General features: G+C 43.0%; 1 protein-coding gene across 1 annotated transcript in view; it reads right to left on the reverse strand.

Annotated features, from left to right (window-relative positions):
* pdgfd (platelet derived growth factor d) overlaps positions 1-12,753 on the reverse strand; it is an 88,413-nt gene extending 75,660 nt beyond the window's left edge. The window contains exon 1 of the mRNA XM_071360120.1: positions 11,961-12,753. Within this exon, the coding sequence (XP_071216221.1) occupies positions 11,961-12,084 (124 nt within the window). The 5' untranslated portion in view covers positions 12,085-12,753. The remainder of the gene's footprint in view (positions 1-11,960) is intronic.
* Positions 12,754-25,000: the final 12,247 nt, after the last annotated feature.

Here is a 25,000-nt window from a genome sequence, read left to right on the forward strand (position 1 = left end):
TTTGTCCGTGCCAGTAAAAAGTTACGTTCTGTAGTTCATTATTTGTCCGTGCCAGTAAAAAGTTACGTTCTGTAGTTCATTATTTGTCCGTGCCAGTAAAAAGTTACGTTCTATAGTTCATTATTTGTCCGTGCCAGTAAAAAGTTACGTTCTGTAGTTGTAGTTCATTATTTGTCCGTGCCAGTAAAAAGTTACGTTCTGTAGTTCATTATTTGTCCGTGCCAGTAAAAAGTTACGTTCTATAGTTCATTATTTGTCCGTGCCAGTAAAAAGTTACGTTCTGTAGTTCATTATTTGTCCGTGCCAGTAAAAAGTTACGTTCTGTAGTTCATTATTTGTCCGTGCCAGTAAAAAGTTACGTTCTGTAGTTCATTATTTGTCCGTGCCAGTAAAAAGTTACGTTCTATAGTTCATTATTTGTCCGTGCCAGTAAAAAGTTACGTTCTGTAGTTCATTATTTGTCCGTGCCAGTAAAAAGTTACGTTCTATAGTTCATTATTTGTCCGTGCCAGTAAAAAGTTACGTTCTGTAGTTCATTATTTGTCCGTGCCAGTAAAAAGTTACGTTCTGTAGTTCATTATTTGTCCGTGCCAGTAAAAAGTTACGTTCTATAGTTCATTATTTGTCCGTGCCAGTAAAAAGTTACGTTCTGTAGTTCATTATTTGTCCGTGCCAGTAAAAAGTTACGTTCTATAGTTCATTATTTGTCCGTGCCAGTAAAAAGTTACGTTCTGTAGTTCATTATTTGTCCGTGCCAGTAAAAAGTTACGTTCTATAGTTCATTATTTGTCCGTGCCAGTAAAAAGTTACGTTCTATAGTTCATTATTTGTCCGTGCCAGTAAAAAGTTACGTTCTGTAGTTCATTATTTGTCCGTGCCAGTAAAAAGTTACGTTCTGTAGTTCATTATTTGTCCGTGCCAGTAAAAAGTTACGTTCTGTAGTTCATTATTTGTCCGTGCCAGTAAAAAGTTACGTTCTATAGTTCATTATTTGTCCGTGCCAGTAAAAAGTTACGTTCTATAGTTCATTATTTGTCCGTGCCAGTAAAAAGTTACGTTCTGTAGTTCATTATTTGTCCGTGCCAGTAAAAAGTTACGTTCTGTAGTTCATTATTTGTCCGTGCCAGTAAAAAGTTACGTTCTATAGTTCATTATTTGTCCGTGCCAGTAAAAAGTTACGTTCTATAGTTCATTATTTGTCCGTGCCAGTAAAAAGTTACGTTTTGTAGTTCATTATTTGTCCGTGCCAGTAAAAAGTTACGTTCTGTAGTTCATTATTTGTCCGTGCCAGTAAAAAGTTACGTTCTGTAGTTCATTATTTGTCCGTGCCAGTAAAAAGTTACGTTCTATAGTTCATTATTTGTCCGTGCCAGTAAAAAGTTACGTTCTGTAGTTCATTATTTGTCCGTGCCAGTAAAAAGTTACGTTCTATAGTTCATTATTTGTCCGTGCCAGTAAAAAGTTACGTTCTGTAGTTCATTATTTGTCCGTGCCAGTAAAAAGTTACGTTCTGTAGTTCATTATTTGTCCGTGCCAGTAAAAAGTTACGTTCTGTAGTTCATTATTTGTCCGTGCCAGTAAAAAGTTACGTTCTGTAGTTCATTATTTGTCCGTGCCAGTAAAAAGTTACGTTCTATAGTTCATTATTTGTCCGTGCCAGTAAAAAGTTACGTTCTGTAGTTCATTATTTGTCCGTGCCAGTAAAAAGTTACGTTCTGTAGTTCATTATTTGTCCGTGCCAGTAAAACGTTACGTTCTGTAGTTCATTATTTGTCCGTGCCAGTAAAACGTTACGTTCTGTAGTTCATTATTTGTCCGTGCCAGTAAAAAGTTACGTTCTGTAGTTCATTATTTGTCCGTGCCAGTAAAAAGTTACGTTCTATAGTTCATTATTTGTCCGTGCCAGTAAAAAGTTACGTTCTATAGTTCATTATTTGTCCGTGCCAGTAAAAAGTTACGTTTTGTAGTTCATTATTTGTCCGTGCCAGTAAAAAGTTACGTTTTGTAGTTCATTATTTGTCCGTGCCAGTAAAAAGTTACGTTTTGTAGTTCATTATTTGTCCGTGCCAGTAAAAAGTTACGTTCTGTAGTTCATTATTTGTCCGTGCCAGTAAAAAGTTACGTTCTATAGTTCATTATTTGTCCGTGCCAGTAAAAAGTTACGTTCTGTAGTTCATTATTTGTCCGTGCCAGTAAAAAGTTACGTTCTGTAGTTCATTATTTGTCCGTGCCAGTAAAAAGTTACGTTCTATAGTTCATTATTTGTCCGTGCCAGTAAAAAGTTACGTTCTGTAGTTCATTATTTGTCCGTGCCAGTAAAAAGTTACGTTCTGTAGTTCATTATTTGTCCGTGCCAGTAAAAAGTTACGTTCTGTAGTTCATTATTTGTCCGTGCCAGTAAAAAGTTACGTTCTGTAGTTCATTATTTGTCCGTGCCAGTAAAAAGTTACGTTCTGTAGTTCATTATTTGTCCGTGCCAGTAAAAAGTTACGTTCTGTAGTTCATTATTTGTCCGTGCCAGTAAAAAGTTACGTTCTGTAGTTCATTATTTGTCCGTGCCAGTAAAAAGTTACGTTCTGTAGTTCCTTATTTGTCCGTGCCAGTAAAAAGTTACGTTCTGTAGTTCCTTATTTGTCCGTGCCAGTAAGAAGTTACGTTCTGTAGTTCATTATTTGTCCGTGCCAGTAAAAAGTTACGTTCTGTAGTTCATTATTTGTCCGTGCCAATAAAAAGTTACGTTCTGTAGTTCATTATTTGTCCGTGCCAGTAAAAAGTTACTTTCTGTAGTTCATTATTTGTCCGTGCCAGTAAAAAGTTACGTTCTGTAGTTCATTATTTGTCCGTGCCAGTAAAAAGTTACGTTCTGTAGTTCATTATTTGTCCGTGCCAGTAAAAAGTTACGTTCTGTAGTTCATTATTTGTCCGTGCCAGTAAAAAGTTACGTTCTGTAGTTCATTATTTGTCCGTGCCAGTAAAAAGTTACGTTCTGTAGTTCATTATTTGTCCGTGCCAGTAAAAAGTTACGTTCTGTAGTTCATTATTTGTCCGTGCCAGTAAAAAGTTACGTTCTGTAGTTCATTATTTGTCCGTGCCAGTAAAAAGTTACGTTCTGTAGTTCATTATTTGTCCGTGCCAGTAAAAAGTTACGTTCTGTAGTTCATTATTTGTCCGTGCCAGTAAAAAGTTACGTTCTGTAGTTCATTATTTGTCCGTGCCAGTAAAAAGTTACGTTCTGTAGTTCATTATTTGTCCGTGCCAGTAAAAAGTTACGTTCTGTAGTTCATTATTTGTCCGTGCCAGTAAAAAGTTACGTTCTGTAGTTCATTATTTGTCCGTGCCAGTAAAAAGTTACGTTCTGTAGTTCATTATTTGTCCGTGCCAGTAAAAAGTTACGTTCTGTAGTTCATTATTTGTCCGTGCCAGTAAAAAGTTACGTTCTGTAGTTCATTATTTGTCCGTGCCAGTAAAAAGTTACGTTCTGTAGTTCATTATTTGTCCGTGCCAGTAAAAAGTTACGTTCTGTAGTTCATTATTTGTCCGTGCCAGTAAAAAGTTACGTTCTGTAGTTCATTATTTGTCCGTGCCAGTAAAAAGTTACGTTCTGTAGTTCATTATTTGTCCGTGCCAGTAAAAAGTTACGTTCTGTAGTTCATTATTTGTCCGTGCCAGTAAAAAGTTACGTTCTGTAGTTCATTATTTGTCCGTGCCAGTAAAAAGTTACGTTCTGTAGTTCATTATTTGTCCGTGCCAGTAAAAAGTTACGTTCTGTAGTTCATTATTTGTCCGTGCCAGTAAAAAGTTACGTTCTGTAGTTCATTATTTGTCCGTGCCAGTAAAAAGTTACGTTCTGTAGTTCATTATTTGTCCGTGCCAGTAAAAAGTTACGTTCTGTAGTTCATTATTTGTCCGTGCCAGTAAAAAGTTACGTTCTGTAGTTCATTATTTGTCCGTGCCAGTAAAAAGTTACGTTCTATAGTTCATTATTTGTCCGTGCCAGTAAAAAGTTACGTTCTGTAGTTCATTATTTGTCCGTGCCAGTAAAAAGTTACGTTCTGTAGTTCATTATTTGTCCGTGCCAGTAAAAAGTTACGTTCTGTAGTTCATTATTTGTCCGTGCCAGTAAAAAGTTACGTTCTGTAGTTCATTATTTGTCCGTGCCAGTAAAAAGTTACGTTCTGTAGTTCATTATTTGTCCGTGCCAGTAAAAAGTTACGTTCTGTAGTTCATTATTTGTCCGTGCCAGTAAAAAGTTACGTTCTATAGTTCCTTATTTGTCCGTGCCAGTAAAAAGTTACGTTCTGTAGTTCCTTATTTGTCCGTGCCAGTAAAAAGTTACGTTCTGTAGTTCCTTATTTGTCCGTGCCAGTAAAAAGTTACGTTCTGTAGTTCATTATTTGTCCGTGCCAGTAAAAAGTTACGTTCTGTAGTTCATTATTTGTCCGTGCCAGTAAAAAGTTACGTTCTGTAGTTCATTATTTGTCCGTGCCAGTAAAAAGTTACGTTCTGTAGTTCATTATTTGTCCGTGCCAGTAAAAAGTTACGTTCTGTAGTTCATTATTTGTCCGTGCCAGTAAAAAGTTACGTTCTGTAGTTCATTATTTGTCCGTGCCAGTAAAAAGTTACGTTCTGTAGTTCATTATTTGTCCGTGCCAGTAAAAAGGTACGTTCTGTAGTTCATTATTTGTCCGTGCCAGTAAAAAGTTACGTTCTGTAGTTCATTATTTGTCCGTGCCAGTAAAAAGTTACGTTCTGTAGTTCATTATTTGTCCGTGCCAGTAAAAAGTTACGTTCTGTAGTTCATTATTTGTCCGTGCCAGTAAAAAGTTACGTTCTGTAGTTCATTATTTGTCCGTGCCAGTAAAAAGTTACGTTCTGTAGTTCATTATTTGTCCGTGCCAGTAAAAAGTTACGTTCTGTAGTTCATTATTTGTCCGTGCCAGTAAAAAGTTACGTTCTGTAGTTCATTATTTGTCCGTGCCAGTAAAAAGTTACGTTCTGTAGTTCATTATTTGTCCGTGCCAGTAAAAAGTTACGTTCTGTAGTTCATTATTTGTCCGTGCCAGTAAAAAGTTACGTTCTGTAGTTCATTATTTGTCCGTGCCAGTAAAAAGTTACGTTCTGTAGTTCATTATTTGTCCGTGCCAGTAAAAAGTTACGTTCTGTAGTTCATTATTTGTCCGTGCCAGTAAAAAGTTACGTTCTGTAGTTCATTATTTGTCCGTGCCAGTAAAAAGTTACGTTCTGTAGTTCATTATTTGTCCGTGCCAGTAAAAAGTTACGTTCTGTAGTTCATTATTTGTCCGTGCCAGTAAAAAGTTACGTTCTGTAGTTCATTATTTGTCCGTGCCAGTAAAAAGTTACGTTCTGTAGTTCATTATTTGTCCGTGCCAGTAAAAAGTTACGTTCTGTAGTTCATTATTTGTCCGTGCCAGTAAAAAGTTACGTTCTGTAGTTCATTATTTGTCCGTGCCAGTAAAAAGTTACGTTCTGTAGTTCATTATTTGTCCGTGCCAGTAAAAAGTTACGTTCTGTAGTTCATTATTTGTCCGTGCCAGTAAAAAGTTACGTTCTGTAGTTCATTATTTGTCCGTGCCAGTAAAAAGTTACGTTCTGTAGTTCATTATTTGTCCGTGCCAGTAAAAAGTTACGTTCTGTAGTTCATTATTTGTCCGTGCCAGTAAAAAGTTACGTTCTGTAGTTCATTATTTGTCCGTGCCAGTAAAAAGTTACGTTCTGTAGTTCATTATTTGTCCGTGCCAGTAAAAAGTTACGTTCTGTAGTTCATTATTTGTCCGTGCCAGTAAAAAGTTACGTTCTGTAGTTCATTATTTGTCCGTGCCAGTAAAAAGTTACGTTCTGTAGTTCATTATTTGTCCGTGCCAGTAAAAAGTTACGTTCTGTAGTTCATTATTTGTCCGTGCCAGTAAAAAGTTACGTTCTGTAGTTCATTATTTGTCCGTGCCAGTAAAAAGTTACGTTCTGTAGTTCATTATTTGTCCGTGCCAGTAAAAAGTTACGTTCTGTAGTTCATTATTTGTCCGTGCCAGTAAAAAGTTACGTTCTGTAGTTCATTATTTGTCCGTGCCAGTAAAAAGTTACGTTCTGTAGTTCATTATTTGTCCGTGCCAGTAAAAAGTTACGTTCTGTAGTTCATTATTTGTCCGTGCCAGTAAAAAGTTACGTTCTGTAGTTCATTATTTGTCCGTGCCAGTAAAAAGTTACGTTCTGTAGTTCATTATTTGTCCGTGCCAGTAAAAAGTTACATTCTGTAGTTCAGGAAATATCTGATGGATTTTTAAAAAATAAAACAGTTTGGAGGATCTTCATTGTCCAACTGTTGCATTTATTACAATTGTTTTCATCACCTTTTAACAATTTTGATGAATGTTGCTAATGTGTCCACACACACACACACACACACACACACACACACACACACACACACACACACACACACACACACACACACACACACACACACACACACCTGTCAGAAGTAAAGGGAGGTTGGAGTATTGAAAGGATCCAAACACTGGAGATCAGATCAACCTAACAACAATCTACATACAGATCCAAATTGCCCAATCCATTAGGATGAGCCTCTCCCGCTGAGACTCTTAGTTTATACGGCATACGGCGCGTGCACACACACACACACACACACACACACACACACACACACACACACACACACACACACACAGGAGTGTGAGGTGAACCAGGGCCTAGAGCATGGCACAGAGGTGTAAGTGATACTGTGGTATTTTCCTCTTTCTCTGCCCAGAAAGAGGCTCATAGCAGGCAGCTGTGTGTGAATTAGAGAGACAGACTGTTATAATGTAGGCAGTCTGCTGTGGATGTGGCTGTGGTCTCCAGGCTAAACTAAATGACACCTGTGGGTTGTTAGTGTTACTGTGGTTCTAGAACACTGAGGACAACCAGGTCAACAAGGTAGCTATGACCACAGGTCAGAAAATAACACTGAGGACAATGTTACTGTGTTACTGTGGTTCTAGAACACTGAGGACAATGTTACTGTGTTACTACAACACTGAGGACAATGTTACTGTAGTTCTAGAACACTAAGGACAACCAGGTCAACAAGGTAGCTATGACCACAGGTCAGAAAAGAACAGAACACTGAGGACAATGTTACTGTGGTTCTACAACACTGATGACAATGTTACTGTGGTTCTAGAACACTGAGGACAATGTTACTGTGTTACTGTGGTTCTACAACACCGAGGACAATGTTACTGTGGTTCTAGAACACTGAGGACAATGTTACTGTGTTACTGTGGTTCTACAACACTGATGACAATGTTACTGTAGTTCTAGAACACTAAGAACAACCAGGTCAACAAGGTAGATATGACCACAGGTCAGAAAAGAACAGAACACTGAGGACAATGTTACTGTGGTTCTAGAACACGGAGGACAATATTACTGTGGTTCTAGAACACTGAGGACAATGTTACTGTGGTTCTACAACACTGAGGACAATGTTACTGTGGTTCTACAACACTGAGGACAATGTTACTGTGGTTCTACAACACTGAGGACAATGTTACTGTGGTTCTACAACACTGAGGACAATGTTACTGTGGTTCTACAACACTGAGGGCAATGTTACTGTGGCTCTAGAACACTGAGGACAATGCTACTGTGGTTCTACAACACTGAAGACAATGCTACGGCGGTTCTACAACACCGAGGACAATGTTACTGTGTTACTGTGGTTCTACAACACTGAGGACAATGTTACTGTGGTTCTAGAACACGGAGGACAATATTACTGTGGTTCTAGAACACTGAGGACAATGTTACTGTGTTACTGTGGTTCTACAACACTGAGGACAATGCTACTTTGGCTCTACAACACTGAGGACAATGTTACTGTGGTTCTACAACACTGAGGACAATGTTACTGTGTTACTGTGGTTCTACAACACTGAGGACAATGCTACTTTGGCTCTACAACACTGAGGACAATGTTACTGTGGTTCTACAACACTGAGGACAATGTTACTGTGTTACTGTGGTTCTACAACACCGAGGACAATGTTACTGTGGTTCTAGAACACTGAGGACAATGTTACTGTGTTACTGTGGTTCTACAACACTGATGACAATGTTACTGTAGTTCTAGAACACTAAGAACAACCAGGTCAACAAGGTAGATATGACCACAGGTCAGAAAAGAACAGAACACTGAGGACAATGTTACTGTGGTTCTAGAACACGGAGGACAATGTTACTGTGGTTCTACAACACTGAGGACAATGTTACTGTGGTTCTACAACACTGAGGACAATGTTACTGTGGTTCTACAACACTGAGGACAATGTTACTGTGGTTCTACAACACTGAGGACAATGTTACTGTGGTTCTACAACACTGAGGGCAATGTTACTGTGGCTCTAGAACACTGAGGACAATGCTACTGTGGTTCTACAACACTGAAGACAATGCTACGGCGGTTCTACAACACCGAGGACAATGTTACTGTGTTACTGTGGTTCTACAACACTGAGGACAATGTTACTGTGGTTCTACAACACTGAGGACAATGTTACTGTGGCTCTAGAACACTGAGGACAATGCTACTGTGGTTCTACAACACTGAAGACAATGCTACGGCGGTTCTACAACACTGAGGACAATGTTACTGTGTTACTGTGGTTCTACAACACTGAGGACAATGTTACAGTGGTTCTAGAACACGGAGGACAATGTTACTGTGGTTCTAGAACACGGAGGACAATGTTACTGTGGTTCTAGAACACTGAGGACAATGCTACTGTGGCTCTACAACACTGAGGACAATGCTACTGTGGCTCTACAACACTGAGGACAATGTTACTGTGTTACTGTGGTTCTACAACACTGAGGACAATGCTACTTTGGCTCTACAACACTGAGGACAATGTTACTGTGGTTCTACAACACTGAGGACAATGTTACTGTGTTACTGTGGTTCTACAACACTGAGGACAATGCTACTTTGGCTCTACAACACTGAGGACAATGTTACTGTGGTTCTACAACACTGAGGACAATGTTACTGTGTTACTGTGGTTCTACAACACCGAGGACAATGTTACTGTGGTTCTAGAACACTGAGGACAATGTTACTGTGTTACTGTGGTTCTACAACACTGATGACAATGTTACTGTAGTTCTAGAACACTAAGAACAACCAGGTCAACAAGGTAGATATGACCACAGGTCAGAAAAGAACAGAACACTGAGGACAATGTTACTGTGGTTCTAGAACACGGAGGACAATGTTACTGTGGTTCTACAACACTGAGGACAATGTTACTGTGGTTCTACAACACTGAGGACAATGTTACTGTGGTTCTACAACACTGAGGACAATGTTACTGTGGTTCTACAACACTGAGGACAATGTTACTGTGGTTCTACAACACTGAGGGCAATGTTACTGTGGCTCTAGAACACTGAGGACAATGCTACTGTGGTTCTACAACACTGAAGACAATGCTACGGCGGTTCTACAACACCGAGGACAATGTTACTGTGTTACTGTGGTTCTACAACACTGAGGACAATGTTACTGTGGTTCTACAACACTGAGGACAATGTTACTGTGGCTCTAGAACACTGAGGACAATGCTACTGTGGTTCTACAACACTGAAGACAATGCTACGGCGGTTCTACAACACTGAGGACAATGTTACTGTGTTACTGTGGTTCTACAACACTGAGGACAATGTTACAGTGGTTCTAGAACACGGAGGACAATGTTACTGTGGTTCTAGAACACGGAGGACAATGTTACTGTGGTTCTAGAACACTGAGGACAATGCTACTGTGGCTCTACAACACTGAGGACAATGCTACTGTGGCTCTACAACACTGAGGACAATGTTACTGTGTTACTGTGGTTCTACAACACTGAGGACAATGCTACTTTGGCTCTACAACACTGAGGACAATGTTACTGTGGTTCTACAACACTGAGGACAATGTTACTGTGTTACTGTGGTTCTACAACACTGAGGACAATGCTACTTTGGCTCTACAACACTGAGGACAATGTTACTGTGGTTCTACAACACTGAGGACAATGTTACTGTGGCTCTACAACACTGAGGACAATGCTACTGCGGTTCTACAACACTGAGGACAATGTTACTGTGTTACTGTGGTTCTACAACACTGAGGACAATGTTACTGTGGTTCTAGAACACGGAGAACAATGTTACTGTGGTTCTAGAACACGGAGGACAATGTTACTGTGGTTCTAGAACACTGAGGACAATGCTACTGTGGCTCTACAACACTGAGGACAATGTTACTGTGTTACTGTGGTTCTACAACACTGAGGACAATGCTACTTTGGCTCTACAACACTGAGGACAATGTTACTGTGGTTCTACAACACTGAGGACAATGTTACTGTGTTACTGTGGTTCTACAACACTGAGGACAATGCTACTTTGGCTCTACAACACTGAGGACAATGTTACTGTGGTTCTACAACACTGAGGACAATGTTACTGTGGCTCTACAACACTGAGGACAATGCTACTGTGGCTCTACAACACTGAGGACAATGCTACTGTGGCTCTACAACACTGAGGACAATGCTACTGTGGCTCTACAACACTGAGGACAATGCTACTGTGGCTCTACAACACTGAGCACAATGTTACTGTGTTACTGTGGTTCTACAACACTGAGGACAATGCTACTGTGGCTCTACAACACTGAGGACCACCAGGTCAACTATATTCACAGGTCAGAAAACTAAACTGGTACTCTCTTCTCCTCCTGCTGCCTGTGCCCTATATCCTAAATGGGGTCTCTCGCCCTTTCGGTTTGTCTTTCCCCCTCTTCTTTCCCTAGCCCCATGCAGCTGTCTCTTACCTTCCCTCTCATCTGCCTCCGCGCCTCCACTCTCTATCACCTCTCTGTCTTACCTTCCCTCTCATCTGCCTCCGCTCCTCCACTCTCTATCACCTCTCTGTCTTACCTTCCCTCTCATCTGCCTCCGCTCCTCCACTCTCTATCACCTCTCTGTCTTACCTTCCCTCTCATCTGCCTCCGCTCCTCCACTCTCTATCACCTCTCTGTCTTACCTTCCCTCTCATCTGCCTCCGCGCCTCCACTCTCTATCACCTCTCTGTCTTACCTTCCCTCTCATCTGCCTCCACTCCTCCACTCTCTATCACCTCTCTGTCTTACCTTCCCTCTCATCTGCCTCCGCTCCTCCACTCTCTATCACCTCTCTGTCTTACCTTCCCTCTCATCTGCCTCCGCTCCTCCACTCTCTATCGCCTCTCTGTCTTACCTTCCCTCTCATCTGCCTCCGCGCCTCCACTCTCTATCACCTCTCTGTCTTACCTTCCCTCTCATCTGCCTCCGCTCCTCTGCTCTCGATCACCTCCGCTCTCCCCTCTGTCTCTCTCTCAGACTAAGTAACAATAGAGTGTCTAGGTCATTTGAACAGGTCAACACAAAAAGCTGACTTCCCATGAGTAGCCAGGTCATTTGTCACCACTGACTAAGACATACACACCACTAGATGAAACAACATCTAGGCTTCTCCTGACAGGCCACTTATGACATGGACTGTCTATCAAGATTACATTCAACTTCTATTGTTCTATATTCACCTTTCATTGTTTTATAATTCAATTGAGTATTGTTAATGTGGATATTTTAGAATGCATTGTAGAAGTCTGATGTGTCTAGGCCTAATTAACCAACATTGTTCATAAGGACCTCTTTCAATGTCATCTGTAACAAAACAATTGCAAGTATAAATCCATTGTGATCAGAACTCAATTCACTAATAAGAGTAACCATATTACCAGCCATTATAGGCGACAGATAGTTTGTCCAAAACACCAGTTGCTTTGTTGTTGAAACACTTGTTACTGTACATTCACACAAAATTGACTTACACATATCCAAAACTGGGACTCACCATCTCGCCTCACGTTTGAAGACCGCATCACCTTGGCGGACACTACTTGGGCTTGTGTGCCCCCGGTAAAGCCCACCAGCAGCGCGAGCAACAGCGCAAGTACCACGCGCTCAGAGATGTTCATTCTGTCCGTGGCGTTTGCACACCGTAAACTAAAATCCCAAACGTGGAAGGACAATTTACTGTTCTGAAAAGAAACCAATTAGCTACTCGTGTTTTCCCTAGAGACTCAAGTAAAAGTTTGCTTAAAACTGTCGTGCTGTTCGCATCATTTCTCCCGATTTGCTTTTTACTGTGAAGTTGGACTGGAGCAAACTGCCTGTCTCAAACTCACCATGCATGAGCTCTGCGGTTACAGAACACGGAGCAAGTTCATATACCTCAGACATATACTCCAGTCCACGGTCAAACACAAGCACCGATTTTTTTTTATCGCGAGTTAATCCTCACGGGTAATTCCACGAGAAATAGTCCACATTCCTTTAACTTCTCTGATATCAGAGCGAGCTGGAAATGCGTTGCAAAACTGAACTTCGAGGCTAAGATTGTGTGTCTCTCGCTGTAGCTCTCCACACACACACACTTGTGTGTGAATCTTCAGTCGGTCAGTTGATCAGAGGGGCAGACATCAGAGAGGAGGGTTGTCCCTCTTCCGTGATCCGGGACGAGGAAATAGACGAGAAGGAACATTTTAGCGGAAAAAAAGAAAACGTGGGAGGTCACAGTCAGACACAAACACACAACACACACAGAGTGAGAAGGAGCCAGGAAGGGAATTTTCAGCGAGAAAGAAACTTGACTGGAGCCGAAATCAACAGGAGGAGAAGAGTCACTGACAGCATTGCACACTGACACTAATAAAGTATGCCCTCTGGGCAAAACTTGTCCAGGGAAGAACTCTGACATGAATTCACTTGTTGAAGCGCCTGTTGAATAAGTGGAAACCATGTCTGACAATGTTCTTCATTTCATAATTTCACTGAGCAAATGCAAGCATGTCTAAAAGAGTTCCAAGCTATTATACAGCATTAATACATCTAAACGTTTCACTAATTTGGTTTATGTATGTATTCTGTTCATTTACATGTAATAGCATGACATTCGTAGAAAATTATTTTGCAAAGTGTAGCCTGTTCAGGCTGTTGAAGGCTGTGCTGAAATCTGCAGATATATTCGTAATGCCTATATTATACTGAGGCCTTGTTATTTTCTTGTTTTGTAGATACTATAGGAGGCTTTGTAGTGTGACAAGACAACAGTCTCTCCCTCAATGTTAGCAAAACAAAGGAGTTGATTGTTGACTTCAGGAAGCAGAGGACAGAACATGCCCGATCCACATCAATGAGACTGCAATGGAGAGAGTCAGCAGTTTTAAGTTCCTCTGCGTCCACTTTATTTATTAGATTTATTTCTCCTTTATTTAACCAGGTAGGCTAGTTGAGAACAAGTTTTCATTTACAACTGCGACCTGGCCAAGATAAAGCAAAGCAGTGCGACACAAACAACAACAGAGTTACACATGGAATAAACAAACATACAGTCAATAACATAATAGAAAAAAATCTATATACAGTGTGAACTAATGAGGTAAGATAACGGAGGTAAGGCAATACATAGGCCAATGGTGGCGAAATAATTACAATTTAGCAATTAAACACTGGAGTGACAGATTTGCAGAAAATGAATGTGAAAGTAGAGATACTGGGCTGCAAAGGAGAATAAAAAAAATAACAGTATGGGGATGAGGTAGTTGGATGGGCTATTTACAGATGGGCTATGTACAGGTGCAGTGATCTGTGAGCTGCTCTGACAGCTGGTGCTTAAAGTTAGTGAGGGAGATATGAGTCCCCAGCTTCAGTGATTTTTGCAATTCGTTCCAGTCATTGGCAGCAAAAAACTGGAAGGAAAGGCGGCCAAAAGGAGGAAATGGCTTTGGGGGTGACAAGTGAAATATACCTGCTGGAGCGCGTGCTACGGGTGGGTGCTGCTATGGTGACCAGTGAGCTGAGATAAGGCGGGGCTTTACCTAGCAAAGACTTATAGATGACCTGGAGCCAGTGGGTTTGGCAACGAATATGAAGCGAGGGCCAGCCAACGAGAGAGTACAGGTCGCAGTGGTGGGTAGTATATGGCAAAACGGATGGCACTGTGATAGACTGCATCCAATTTGCTGAGTAGAGTGCTGGAGGCTATTTTGTAAATGACATCGCCAAAGTCAAGGATCGGTAGGATGGTCAGTTTTACGAGGGCATGTTTGGCGGCGTGAGTGAAGGATGCTTTGTTGCAAAATAGGAAGCCGATTCTAGATTTAATTTTGGATTGGAGATGCTTAATGTGAGTCTGGAAGGAGAGTTTACAGTCTAACCAGACACCTAGGTATTTGTAGTTGTCCACTTATTCTAAGTCAGAAGCGTCCAGAGTAGTGATGCTAGACAGGAGGGCGGGTGCGGGCAGCGATCGGTTGAAGAGCATGCATTTAGTTTTACTTGCATTTAAGAGCAGTTGGAGGCCACGGAAGGAGAGTTGTATGGCATTGAAGCTCGTCTGGAGGTTAGTTAACACAGTGTCCAAAGAAGGGTCAGAAGTATACAGATGTAGGGTGAAGACTTGACATGGACCAACAAGAGGGCGCAACAGCGTCTCTACTTCCTCAGGCGGTTGAAGAAATTCAGCACGCCGCCCCAAGGCCCTCCAGCGGGTAGTTGAAGACGGCCCGGTACATCACTGGGACCGTGTTCCCAGCCACCCAGGTCACATCATCTAAATGGTGCCTGAGGCAGGCCCGCAGCATCATCAAGGACCTCACACACCCCAGCCACTAGTGCACTCCCTTACCGGTATTGGTATTGGACGGTATTGGAGCATGACGTCTGACACCAACAGGCTCAGAGACCGTTTCTGTCTACAAAGCATCAGACTGCTGAACACTTGAACTGGACTGACCACCTGCTCTGATTCTCCACACCTTGGCACAAATGCACTCTCTCTCTCACACACACACACACACACACACACACACACACACACACACACACACTTCTACCAGACTCTTATTATAATTCCACAATTTAAACACTTGCCCTCCTTCCCCAATACACGTGTAAATATTGGACTATAAATGGAGCATTCCTGTATTATATTTACGCTAAAATGCTTACTTTATGTATTTATTCTAATCTTTGATTATTTCTTATTAATGTTGCATTGTCGAGAAGTAAGCATTTGATTGGAGGGTGTATACCATGTGTGTCCTGTACATACCACTAATACAACTGGGAACTGAACACTATTGATAGAGTGTAGGCCTACATATTATATCTCCCTCCCTTCCTCCCTCCCCCCCGTATCTCTCTCCGTCTCTCTCTCTCTCAATTCAATTTAAGGGGCTTTATTGGCATGGAAAACATATGTTTACATTGCCAAAGTAACTGGAATAGAAAATTAACTAAAGTTAAATAAACACAAAACAATGACAGTAAACATTTCACTCACAAAAGTTCAGAAGAATGTCATATTACTCTTGTGGCAACAGGTCACAAATCTTCTGCTGGTATTTCACCCTGGTATTTCACCCTGGTATTTCACCCTGGTATTTAACTCTTGTAACGGTCATCGTATGAAGATCACCCTGGTATTTAACTCTTGTAACGGTCATCGTATGAAGAAGGTGTGGACCAAAGCGCAGCGTGGGAAGTGTTCATGATTATTCATTTAGAAAACTGAACACTGAGACAAAATAACAAAATGTAACAACACGAAACAGTTCAGTCTGGTGAAGACACAAAAACAGAAAACAAATACCCACAAAAACCTTGTGGGAAAAAGCTACCTAAGTTTGGTTCTCAATCAGAGACAACGATAGACAGCTGCCTCTGATTGAGAACCACACCGACCAAACAACAAAGAAATACAAAACATAGAAAATGAACATAGAATGCCCACCCAAATCACACCCTGACCAAACCAAAATAGAGACATAAAAAGCTCTCTATGGTCAGGGCGTGACAACTCTGGTATTTCACCCTGGTATTTCAGACTGGTATTTCACCCAATACATATGGGAGTTTATAGAGTGTCTAAAACGACATTGGATTTGTTTTTTAATTCTTTGTGGGTCTGTGTAATCTGAGGGAAATATGTGTCTCTAACGTGGTCATACATTTGGCAGGAGGTTAGGAAGTGCAGCTCAGTTTCCACCTCATTTTGTGGGCAGTGTGCACATAGCCTACGGCAGCCTATCTTTCTCTCTTACTCTCTCTTTCTCCCTCCCTCCCTCTCCCCCCTTCTCTCTCTCCATCTCTCTCTCTCTCTCTTGCTCTCTCTCTCTCTCTCTCTCTGTGTCTCTCTCTCTCCCCCTTCTCGCTCTCTCTTCCCCCCACTCTCCTCGGTTTCTCTCCCCCCCTCTCTCTCTCTCTCTCTCTGTCTCTCTCTCTCTCTCTCTCTCTCTCTCTCTCTCTCTCTCTCTCTCTCTCTCTCTCTCTCTCTCTCTCTCTCTCTCTCTCTCTCTCTCTCTCTCTCCCCCCCTCTCTCTCTCCCCCTCTCTCTCTCTCCCCCTTCTCTCTCTCTCTCCCCCTTCTCCCTCTCTCTCCCCTCTCTCTCTCTCCCCCTTCTCTCTCTCCCCCCTCTCTCTCCCCCTTCTCTCTCTCTCTCCCCCTTCTCTCTCTCTCTCCCCCTTCTCTCTCTCCCTCCCCCTCCCCCCAGGTTTGTTCTTACAGTGCCAACACCATTCACAGATACTTTATCTTCATGGGGTGAACTTGCCACAACGCTGAGAAAGCATGAACTATTTCATTTCCCAACATTCCCATAAGTAATATAGCATCTTTAAAAACAAACACTCAGATATTATCTAAAAGTACAAATCTATAAACAGGCACACGCACCCGCACACGCACACGCACACGCACACATGACTGAACTGTATGCATCATAAACATTAAGGTACAAACTATACAATTATTTATAAAACTAGATAAACACACACCAGAGTGTATATATCTGCATGTGAGCGTGTGGATGTGTTTGGTCCTTTGTAGCCCAGTTGGTAGAGCATGGCACTTGTAACACCAGGGTAGTGGGTTTGATTCCTGGAACAATCCATACATAACATGTATGCACGCATGGATAAAAGCATCTGCTAAATGACATATATTATTATAATTATTATTTTGTGTATGAATGTGTCAGTGAGATATGTGGAGATACTCCCAGAGTCATGTGGAGGTGAGATCTGAGGAGTGTGGTATTAATACTGATTAGTATCAAATACAGTCATTAAACTTTTCCTTATAATTCCCCCATAATTCTAGGAGTGTACACTGAGATCTGAACAGCAAGACAGAGGATTCTGGGATATCAGAATGATGCCTCAGGATGGAGACATGTCCTCTCTGTAATGTCTCCCAAACACACACATACACAGACAGTTATAACAAGGAATTTACAGAAGTAACTGGCATAGGCTCAGATGCCAGATTCCTTTGGGACATTCTGGTTCTATGGGAGAGATTCCTTTAGGACATTCTGGTTCTACGGGAGAGATTCCTTTAGGACATTCTGGTTCTATGGGAGAGATTCCTTTAGGACATTCTGGTTCTATGGGAGAGATTCCTTTAGGCCATTCTGGTTCTATGGGAGAGATTCCTTTAGGACATTCTGCTTCTATGGGAGAGATTCCTTTAGGACATTCTGGTTCTACGGGAGAGATTCCTTTAGGACATTCTGGTTCTATGGGAGAGATTCCTTTAGGACATTCTGGTTCTATGGGAGAGATTCCTTTAGGCCATTCTGGTTCTATGGGAGAGATTCCTTTAGGACATTCTGCTTCTATGGGAGAGATTCCTTTAGGACATTCTGGTTCTATGGGAGAGATTCCTTTGGGACATTCTGGTTCTATGGGAGAGATTCCTTTGGGACATTCTGGTTCTATGGGAGAGATTCCTTTGGGACATTCTGGTTGTCTTGGAAACACAGCCTGTATAATGTAAGAATAGAACAATGATGGTTACTGTCACTGACCAACATTCTCATCCTGCCAGCACACATCTCACTGACTTACCTTTCAACCACCTGGTCATCCTCCATACCCTCAACCTTTGACCTTACCCACAGAGTCCACCTCCCTTCCCCCTGCCCTAGCTATCTAGTCAGCCCCCTATGCCACTGTTCTAGAGCAAGAGTTGTTGACTTTGACAGGATGTAGGTAATGTGTGTCAGTCGTAGACAGAGGTGTACACAGTTGACAATCAGGAGGCTGAGCACACCATCGCAAACCACTCTGTCTCCGTGGAAGACTAATTAATAGAGATACAATCTGTGTGTGTGTGTGTGTGTGTGTGCGTGTGCGTGCGTGCGTGCGTGTGTGTGTGTGTGCCTTCGGAAAGTATTCAGACCCCTTGACCTTTTCCGAAATGTGTTAGGTGACAGCCGTGTTCTACAATGGATTAAGACAAAAGATCCCTCATCAATCTACACACAATACCCCATAATAACAATAAAAACATTTATTTTTATTTTTAGATTTTCTAGTTAATTTATATATATTTTTTTACAAATTCACATTTACATAAGTATTCAGACCCTTTACTCAGTACTTTGTTGAAGCACTTTTGGCAGCAATTACAGCCTCGACTCTTCTTGGGTATGACGCTACAGGCTTGGCACACCTGTATTTGGGGAGTTTCTCCCATTCTTCTCTGCAGATCCTCTCAAGCTCTGTCAGGTTGGATGGGGAGCGTTGCTGCACAGCTATTTTCAGGTCTCCAGAGATGTTCGATCAGGTTCAATTCCAGGCTTTGGCTGGGTCACTCAAGGACATTTAGAGACTTGTCTCGAAGCCACTCCTGCGTTGTCTTGGTTATGTGCTTAAGGTCGTTGTCCTGATGGAAGGTGAACCTTCGCCCCCAGTCTGAGGTCCTGAGCACTCTGGAGCAGGTTTTCATCAAGGATCTCCCTTGTACTTTGCTCCGTTCATCTTTGCCTCGATATCCTGACTAGTCTCCCAGTCCCTGCCACTGAAAAACATCCCCACAGCATGATGCTGCCACCACCATGCTTCACCGTAGAGATGGTGCCAGGTCTCTTCCAGATGTGACGCTTGGCATTCAGGCCAAAGAGTTGAATCTTGGTTTCATCAGACCAGAGAATCTTGTTTCTCATGGTTTGAGAGTCTTTAGGTACCTTTTGGCAAACTCCAAGCAGGCTGTGATGTGCCTTTTACTGAGGAGTGGCTTCTGTCTGGCCAACCTACCATAAAGGCCTGATTGGTGGAGTGCTGCAGAGATATTTGTCCTTCTGGAAGGTTCTCCCATCCCCACAGAGGAACTCTGGAGCTCTGTCAGAGTGACCATCGGGTTCTTGGTCACCTCCCTGACCAAGGCCCTTCTCCCCTTATTGCTCAGTTTGCACGGGCAGCCAGCCTCACCTGATGTTTTTACACAAAACCGAAGCCAAAGGGAAATTGTTAGAGCTCTGAAGTTCGCAGGCAATATAATTCAATTCAAACTGTTGGCTAGATATTTCAACACTGTATGGCAAGCGTGAATGTCTGACTGGAAATGTTTATGAGGCTGCTTTGAGCCACAGCTCCTTCTAGCTACATTAACAATCTAATCGTGTCATTGTTTTAGTGTGGTATGGAGAATCCTCACGATCACGTGAAGAATGTTGTATTGTGTGACCTCCCGTCTGTGCCACATGGTTTAGTGTGTGCATCACTACGTTGCCAAGACAACAAGCTACAGGAAAGACAGTTTTTTAATGTGAGAGGCTCAGAGATGTTAGCATTTTGAAAGTCGTGTAGTGTTCGCCTGGTATTGGGGTGAATTAAAGTATTCTCAGACACCGAGAGAGGATTTTGGGGGTTCCTCACATCTCGTATGGAGCTCCGGGTATAGTACTGTAGAGTAGGGGTGTGTGTGTGTGTGTTTGTCTGTGTAAATGCATGTGTGTGCATGTGAGCCTTTGTGGATTGTCTTGCAACACAGAGCGGCATTGTGGCTTTCAGACAACCATTCTCCACCGAGAGCTGTGAGACCGTGGGTCAGAGGTCAAAGAGCACAGATCCTTTCTGTCTTTCTTCACTTCTCTCTTATCGTCCCCTTTCCCATCCCCTCACCCCCCCATCCACCATCCCCTCATCCCCTCATCCCCCATCCCCTCATCTCTCACCCCCCCATCCCCCATCCCCTCACCCCCTCATCCCCCATCCCCTCATCCCTCATCCCCCCATCCCCCCATCCCCTCATCCCCTCATCCCGTCACCCCCATCCCCTCATCCCCTCATCCTCTCATCCCCTCATCCCTGGGCTTACTGTCAGATGAAATAAGATTAGCTGTGGTGGTAGGGGAGGGTTGGAGGCAAAAGAGAGACGTGACCTGATTGGACTGTGTGCATGAGTGTTTGTGTGGATGTGAGAGGGTAACACTTTATTTTGATAGTCCATCTGTAGATGCTCTACAGACTATCAGTGACATTTCAACTAACTATCTACTAACCCTAGCTCTAGCTCTAACCCTAACCCTAACCTTAACCCTTACCCTAACCCTAACCTTAACACTTACCCTAACCTTTATCCTAACCCCAAACGTAACCCTTACACTAGCCCTAGCCCTAACTTTAACCCTAACCCTTATTCTCAACCTAACGGTAACCTTAGTAAGCAGTTGCTTATCAACAGATAGTTTGTTGATAGTATGACCATCTGTAGAGCATGAAAATTCAGACTTTCCAAATAAAGTGTGAGTATGTTCTGTCCCGGGCCAGTTCAGGTGAGTTACTCCTCTGAAGGTTAATGTTCTAATGGAGTCAGTGGAGCCAGGTCAGGTGAGTTACTCCTCTGAAGGTCAATGTTCTAATGGAGTCAGTGGAGCCAGTTCAGGTGAGTTACTCCTCTGAAGGTCAATGTTCTAATGGAGTCAGTGGAGCCAGGTCAGGTGAGTTACTCCTCTGAAGGTCAATGTTCTAATGGAGTCAGTGGAGCCAGGTCAGGTGAGTTACTCCTCTGAAGGTCAATGTTCTAATGGAGTCAGTGGAGCCAGTTCAGGTGAGTTACTCCTCTGAAGGTCAATGTTCTAATGGAGTCAGTGGAGCCAGTTCAGGTGAGTTACTCCTCTGAAGGTCAATGTTCTAATGGAGTCAGTGGAGCCAGTTCAGGTGAGTTACTCCTCTGAAGGTCAATGTTCTAATGGAGTCAGTGGAGCCAGGTCAGGTGAGTTACTCCTCTGAAGGTCAATGTTCTAATGGAGTCAGTGGAGCCAGTTCAGGTGAGTTACTCCTCTGAAGGTCAATGTTCTAATGGAGTCAGTGGAGCCAGGTCAGGTGAGTTACTCCTCTGAAGGTCAATGTTCTAATGGAGTCAGTGGAGCCAGGTCAGGTGAGTTACTCCTCTGAAGGTCAATGTTCTAATGGAGTCAGTGGAGTCAGTTCAGGTGAGTTACTCCTCTGAAGGTCAATGTTCTAATGGAGTCAGTGGAGCCAGTTCAGGTGAGTTACTCCTCTGAAGGTCAATGTTCTAATGGAGTCAGTGGAGCCAGGTCAGCAGGAGAACCACACTAAGTGTTTATGTAATGTTACACTCCTTTTAAAAGACTCCACTGCCGCTATGCAGAGAGGGAGGGAGGGAGGACAGAGAGAGGGATAACCAGATAGAGAGAGATAAAGAAAGTGAGTAGGGTAAAGACGGAGGAGACCGAGAGGGATAGAGAAACTTGGAGAGAAAAGAGGAGAGAGAGAGAGGGGAGGATGGATAGAGAAACTTGGAGAGAAAAGAGGAGAGAGAGAGAGAGAGGGGAGGATGGATAGAGAAACTTGGAGAGAAAAGAGGAGAGAGAGAGAGGGGAGGATGGATAGAGAAACTTGAAGAGAAAAGAGGAGAGAGAGAGAGAGGGGAGGATGGATAGAGAAACTTGGAGAGAAAAGAGGAGAGAGAGAGAGAGGGGAGGATGGATAGAGAAACTTGGAGAGAAAAGAGGAGAGAGAGAGAGAGGGGAGGATGGATAGAGAAACTTGGAGAGAAAAGAGGAGAGAGAGAGAAGGGAGGATGGATAGAGAAACTTGAAGAGAAAAGAGGAGAGAGAGAGAGAGGGGAGGATGGATAGAGAAATTTGAAGAGAAAAGAGGAGAGAGAGAGAGGGGAGGATGGATAGAGAAACTTGAAGAGAAAAGAGGAGAGAGAGAGAGAGAGGGGAGGATGGATAGAGAAACTTGGAGAGAAAAGAGGAGAGAGAGAGGGGAGGATGGATAGAGAAACTTGAAGAGAAAAGAGGAGAGAGAGAGAGAGGGGAGGATGGATAGAGAAACTTGGAGAGAAAAGAGGAGAGAGAGAGAGAGGGGAGGATGGATAGAGAAACTTGGAGAGAAAAGAGGAGAGAGAGAGAGAGGGGAGGATGGATAGAGAAACTTGGAGAGAAAAGAGGAGAGAGAGAGAAGGGAGGATGGATAGAGAAACTTGAAGAGAAAAGAGGAGAGAGAGAGAGAGGGGAGGATGGATAGAGAAATTTGAAGAGAAAAGAGGAGAGAGAGAGAGGAGAGGATGGATAGAGAAACTTGAAGAGAAAAGAGGAGAGAGAGAGAGAGAGGGGAGGATGGATAGAGAAACTTGGAGAGAAAAGAGCAGAGAGAGAGGGGAGGATGGATAGAGAAACTTGAAGAGAAAAGAGGAGAGAGAGAGAGAGGGGAGGATGGATAGAGAAACTTGGAGAGAAAAGAGGAGAGAGAGAGAGAGGGGAGGATGGATAGAGAAACTTGGAGAGAAAAGAGGAGAGAGAGAGAGAGGGGAGGATGGATAGAGAAACTTGAAGAGAGAGAGAGAGGGGAGGAAGGATAGAGAAACATGAAGAGAGAGAGAGAGGGGAGGACGGATAGAGAAACTTGGAGAGAAAAGAGGAGAGAGAGAGAGGGGAGGATGGATAGAGAAACTTGAAGAGAGAGAGAGAGGGGAGGATGGATAGAGAAACTTGAAGAGAAAAGAGGAGAGAGAGAGAGGGGGGGATGGATAGAGAAACTTGGAGAGAAAAGAGGAGAGAGAGAGAGAGGGGAGGATGGATAGAGAAACTTGGAGAGAAAAGAGGAGAGAGAGAGGGGAGGATGGATAGAGAAACTTGGAGAGAGAGAGAGAGGGGAGGATGGATAGAGAAACTTGGAGAGAAAAGAGGAGAGAGAGAGAGAGGAGGATGGATAGAGAAACTTGAAGAGAAAAGAGGAGAGAGAGAGAGAGGGGAGGATGGATAGAGAAACTTGGAGAGAAAAGAGGAGAGAGAGAGAGAGGGGAGGATGGATAGAGAAACTTGGAGAGAAAATAGGAGAGAGAGAGAGAGTGGGGAGGATGGATAGAGAAATTTGAAGAGAAAATAGGAGAGCGAGAGAGAGGGGAGGATGGATAGAGAAACTTGAAGAGAAAAGAGGAGAGAGAGAGAGAGGGGAGGATGGATAGAGAAACTTGAAGAGAAAAGAGGAGAGAGAGAGAGAGAGAGAGGGGAGGATGGATAGAGAAACTTGGAGAGAAAAGAGGAGAGAGAGAGAGGGGAGGATGGATAGAGAAACTTGAAGAGAAAAGAGGAGAGAGAGAGAGGGGAGGATGGATAGAGAAACTTGGAGAGAAAAGAGGAGAGAGAGAGAGGGGAGGATGGATAGAGAAACTTGGAGAGAAAAGAGGAGAGAGAGAGGGGAGGATGGATAGAGAAACTTGGAGAGAAAAGAGGAGAGAGAGAGAGAGGGGAGGATGGATAGAGAAACTTGAAGAGAGAGAGAGAGGGGAGGAAGGATAGAGAAACTTGAAGAGAGAGAGAGAGGGGAGGACGGATAGAGAAACTTGGAGAGAAAAGAGGAGAGAGAGAGAGGGGAGGATGGATAGAGAAACTTGAAGAGAGAGAGAGAGGGGAGGATGGATAGAGAAACTTGAAGAGAAAAGAGGAGAGAGATAGAGGGGGGGATGGATAGAGAAACTTGGAGAGAAAAGAGGAGAGAGAGAGAGAGGGGAGGATGGATAGAGAAACTTGGAGAGAAAAGAGGAGAGAGAGAGGGGAGGATGGATAGAGAAACTTGGAGAGAGAGAGAGAGGGGAGGATGGATAGAGAAACTTGGAGAGAAAAGAGGAGAGAGAGAGAGAGGAGGATGGATAGAGAAACTTGAAGAGAAAAGAGGAGAGAGAGAGAGAGGGGAGGATGGATAGAGAAACTTGGAGAGAAAAGAGGAGAGAGAGAGAGAGGGGAGGATGGATAGAGAAACTTGGAGAGAAAATAGGAGAGAGAGAGAGAGTGGGGAGGATGGATAGAGAAATTTGAAGAGAAAATAGGAGAGCGAGAGAGAGGGGAGGATGGATAGAGAAACTTGAAGAGAAAAGAGGAGAGAGAGAGAGAGAGAGAGGGGAGGATGGATAGAGAAACTTGGAGAGAAAAGAGGAGAGAGAGAGAGGGGAGGATGGATAGAGAAACTTGAAGAGAAAAGAGGAGAGAGAGAGAGGGGAGGATGGATAGAGAAACTTGGAGAGAAAAGAGGAGAGAGAGAGAGGGGAGGATGGATAGAGAAACTTGGAGAGAAAAGAGGAGAGAGAGAGGGGAGGATGGATAGAGAAACTTGGAGAGAAAAGAGGAGAGAGAGAGAGAGGGGAGGATGGATAGAGAAACTTGAAGAGAGAGAGAGAGGGGAGGAAGGATAGAGAAACTTGAAGAGAGAGAGAGAGGGGAGGACGGATAGAGAAACTTGGAGAGAAAAGAGGAGAGAGAGAGAGGGGAGGATGGATAGAGAAACTTGAAGAGAGAGAGAGAGGGGAGGATGGATAGAGAAACTTGAAGAGAAAAGAGGAGAGAGAGAAAGGGGGGGATGGATAGAGAAACTTGGAGAGAAAAGAGGAGAGAGAGAGAGAGGGGAGGATGGATAGAGAAACTTGGAGAGAAAAGAGGAGAGAGAGAGGGGAGGATGGATAGAGAAACTTGGAGAGAGAGAGAGAGGGGAGGATGGATAGAGAAACTTGGAGAGAAAAGAGGAGAGAGAGAGAGAGGAGGATGGATAGAGAAACTTGAAGAGAAAAGAGGAGAGAGAG

The sequence above is a fragment of the Salvelinus alpinus genome, chromosome 22 (genome assembly GCF_045679555.1).
Source record: "Salvelinus alpinus chromosome 22, SLU_Salpinus.1, whole genome shotgun sequence".
NCBI lineage: Eukaryota > Metazoa > Chordata > Actinopteri > Salmoniformes > Salmonidae > Salvelinus > Salvelinus alpinus.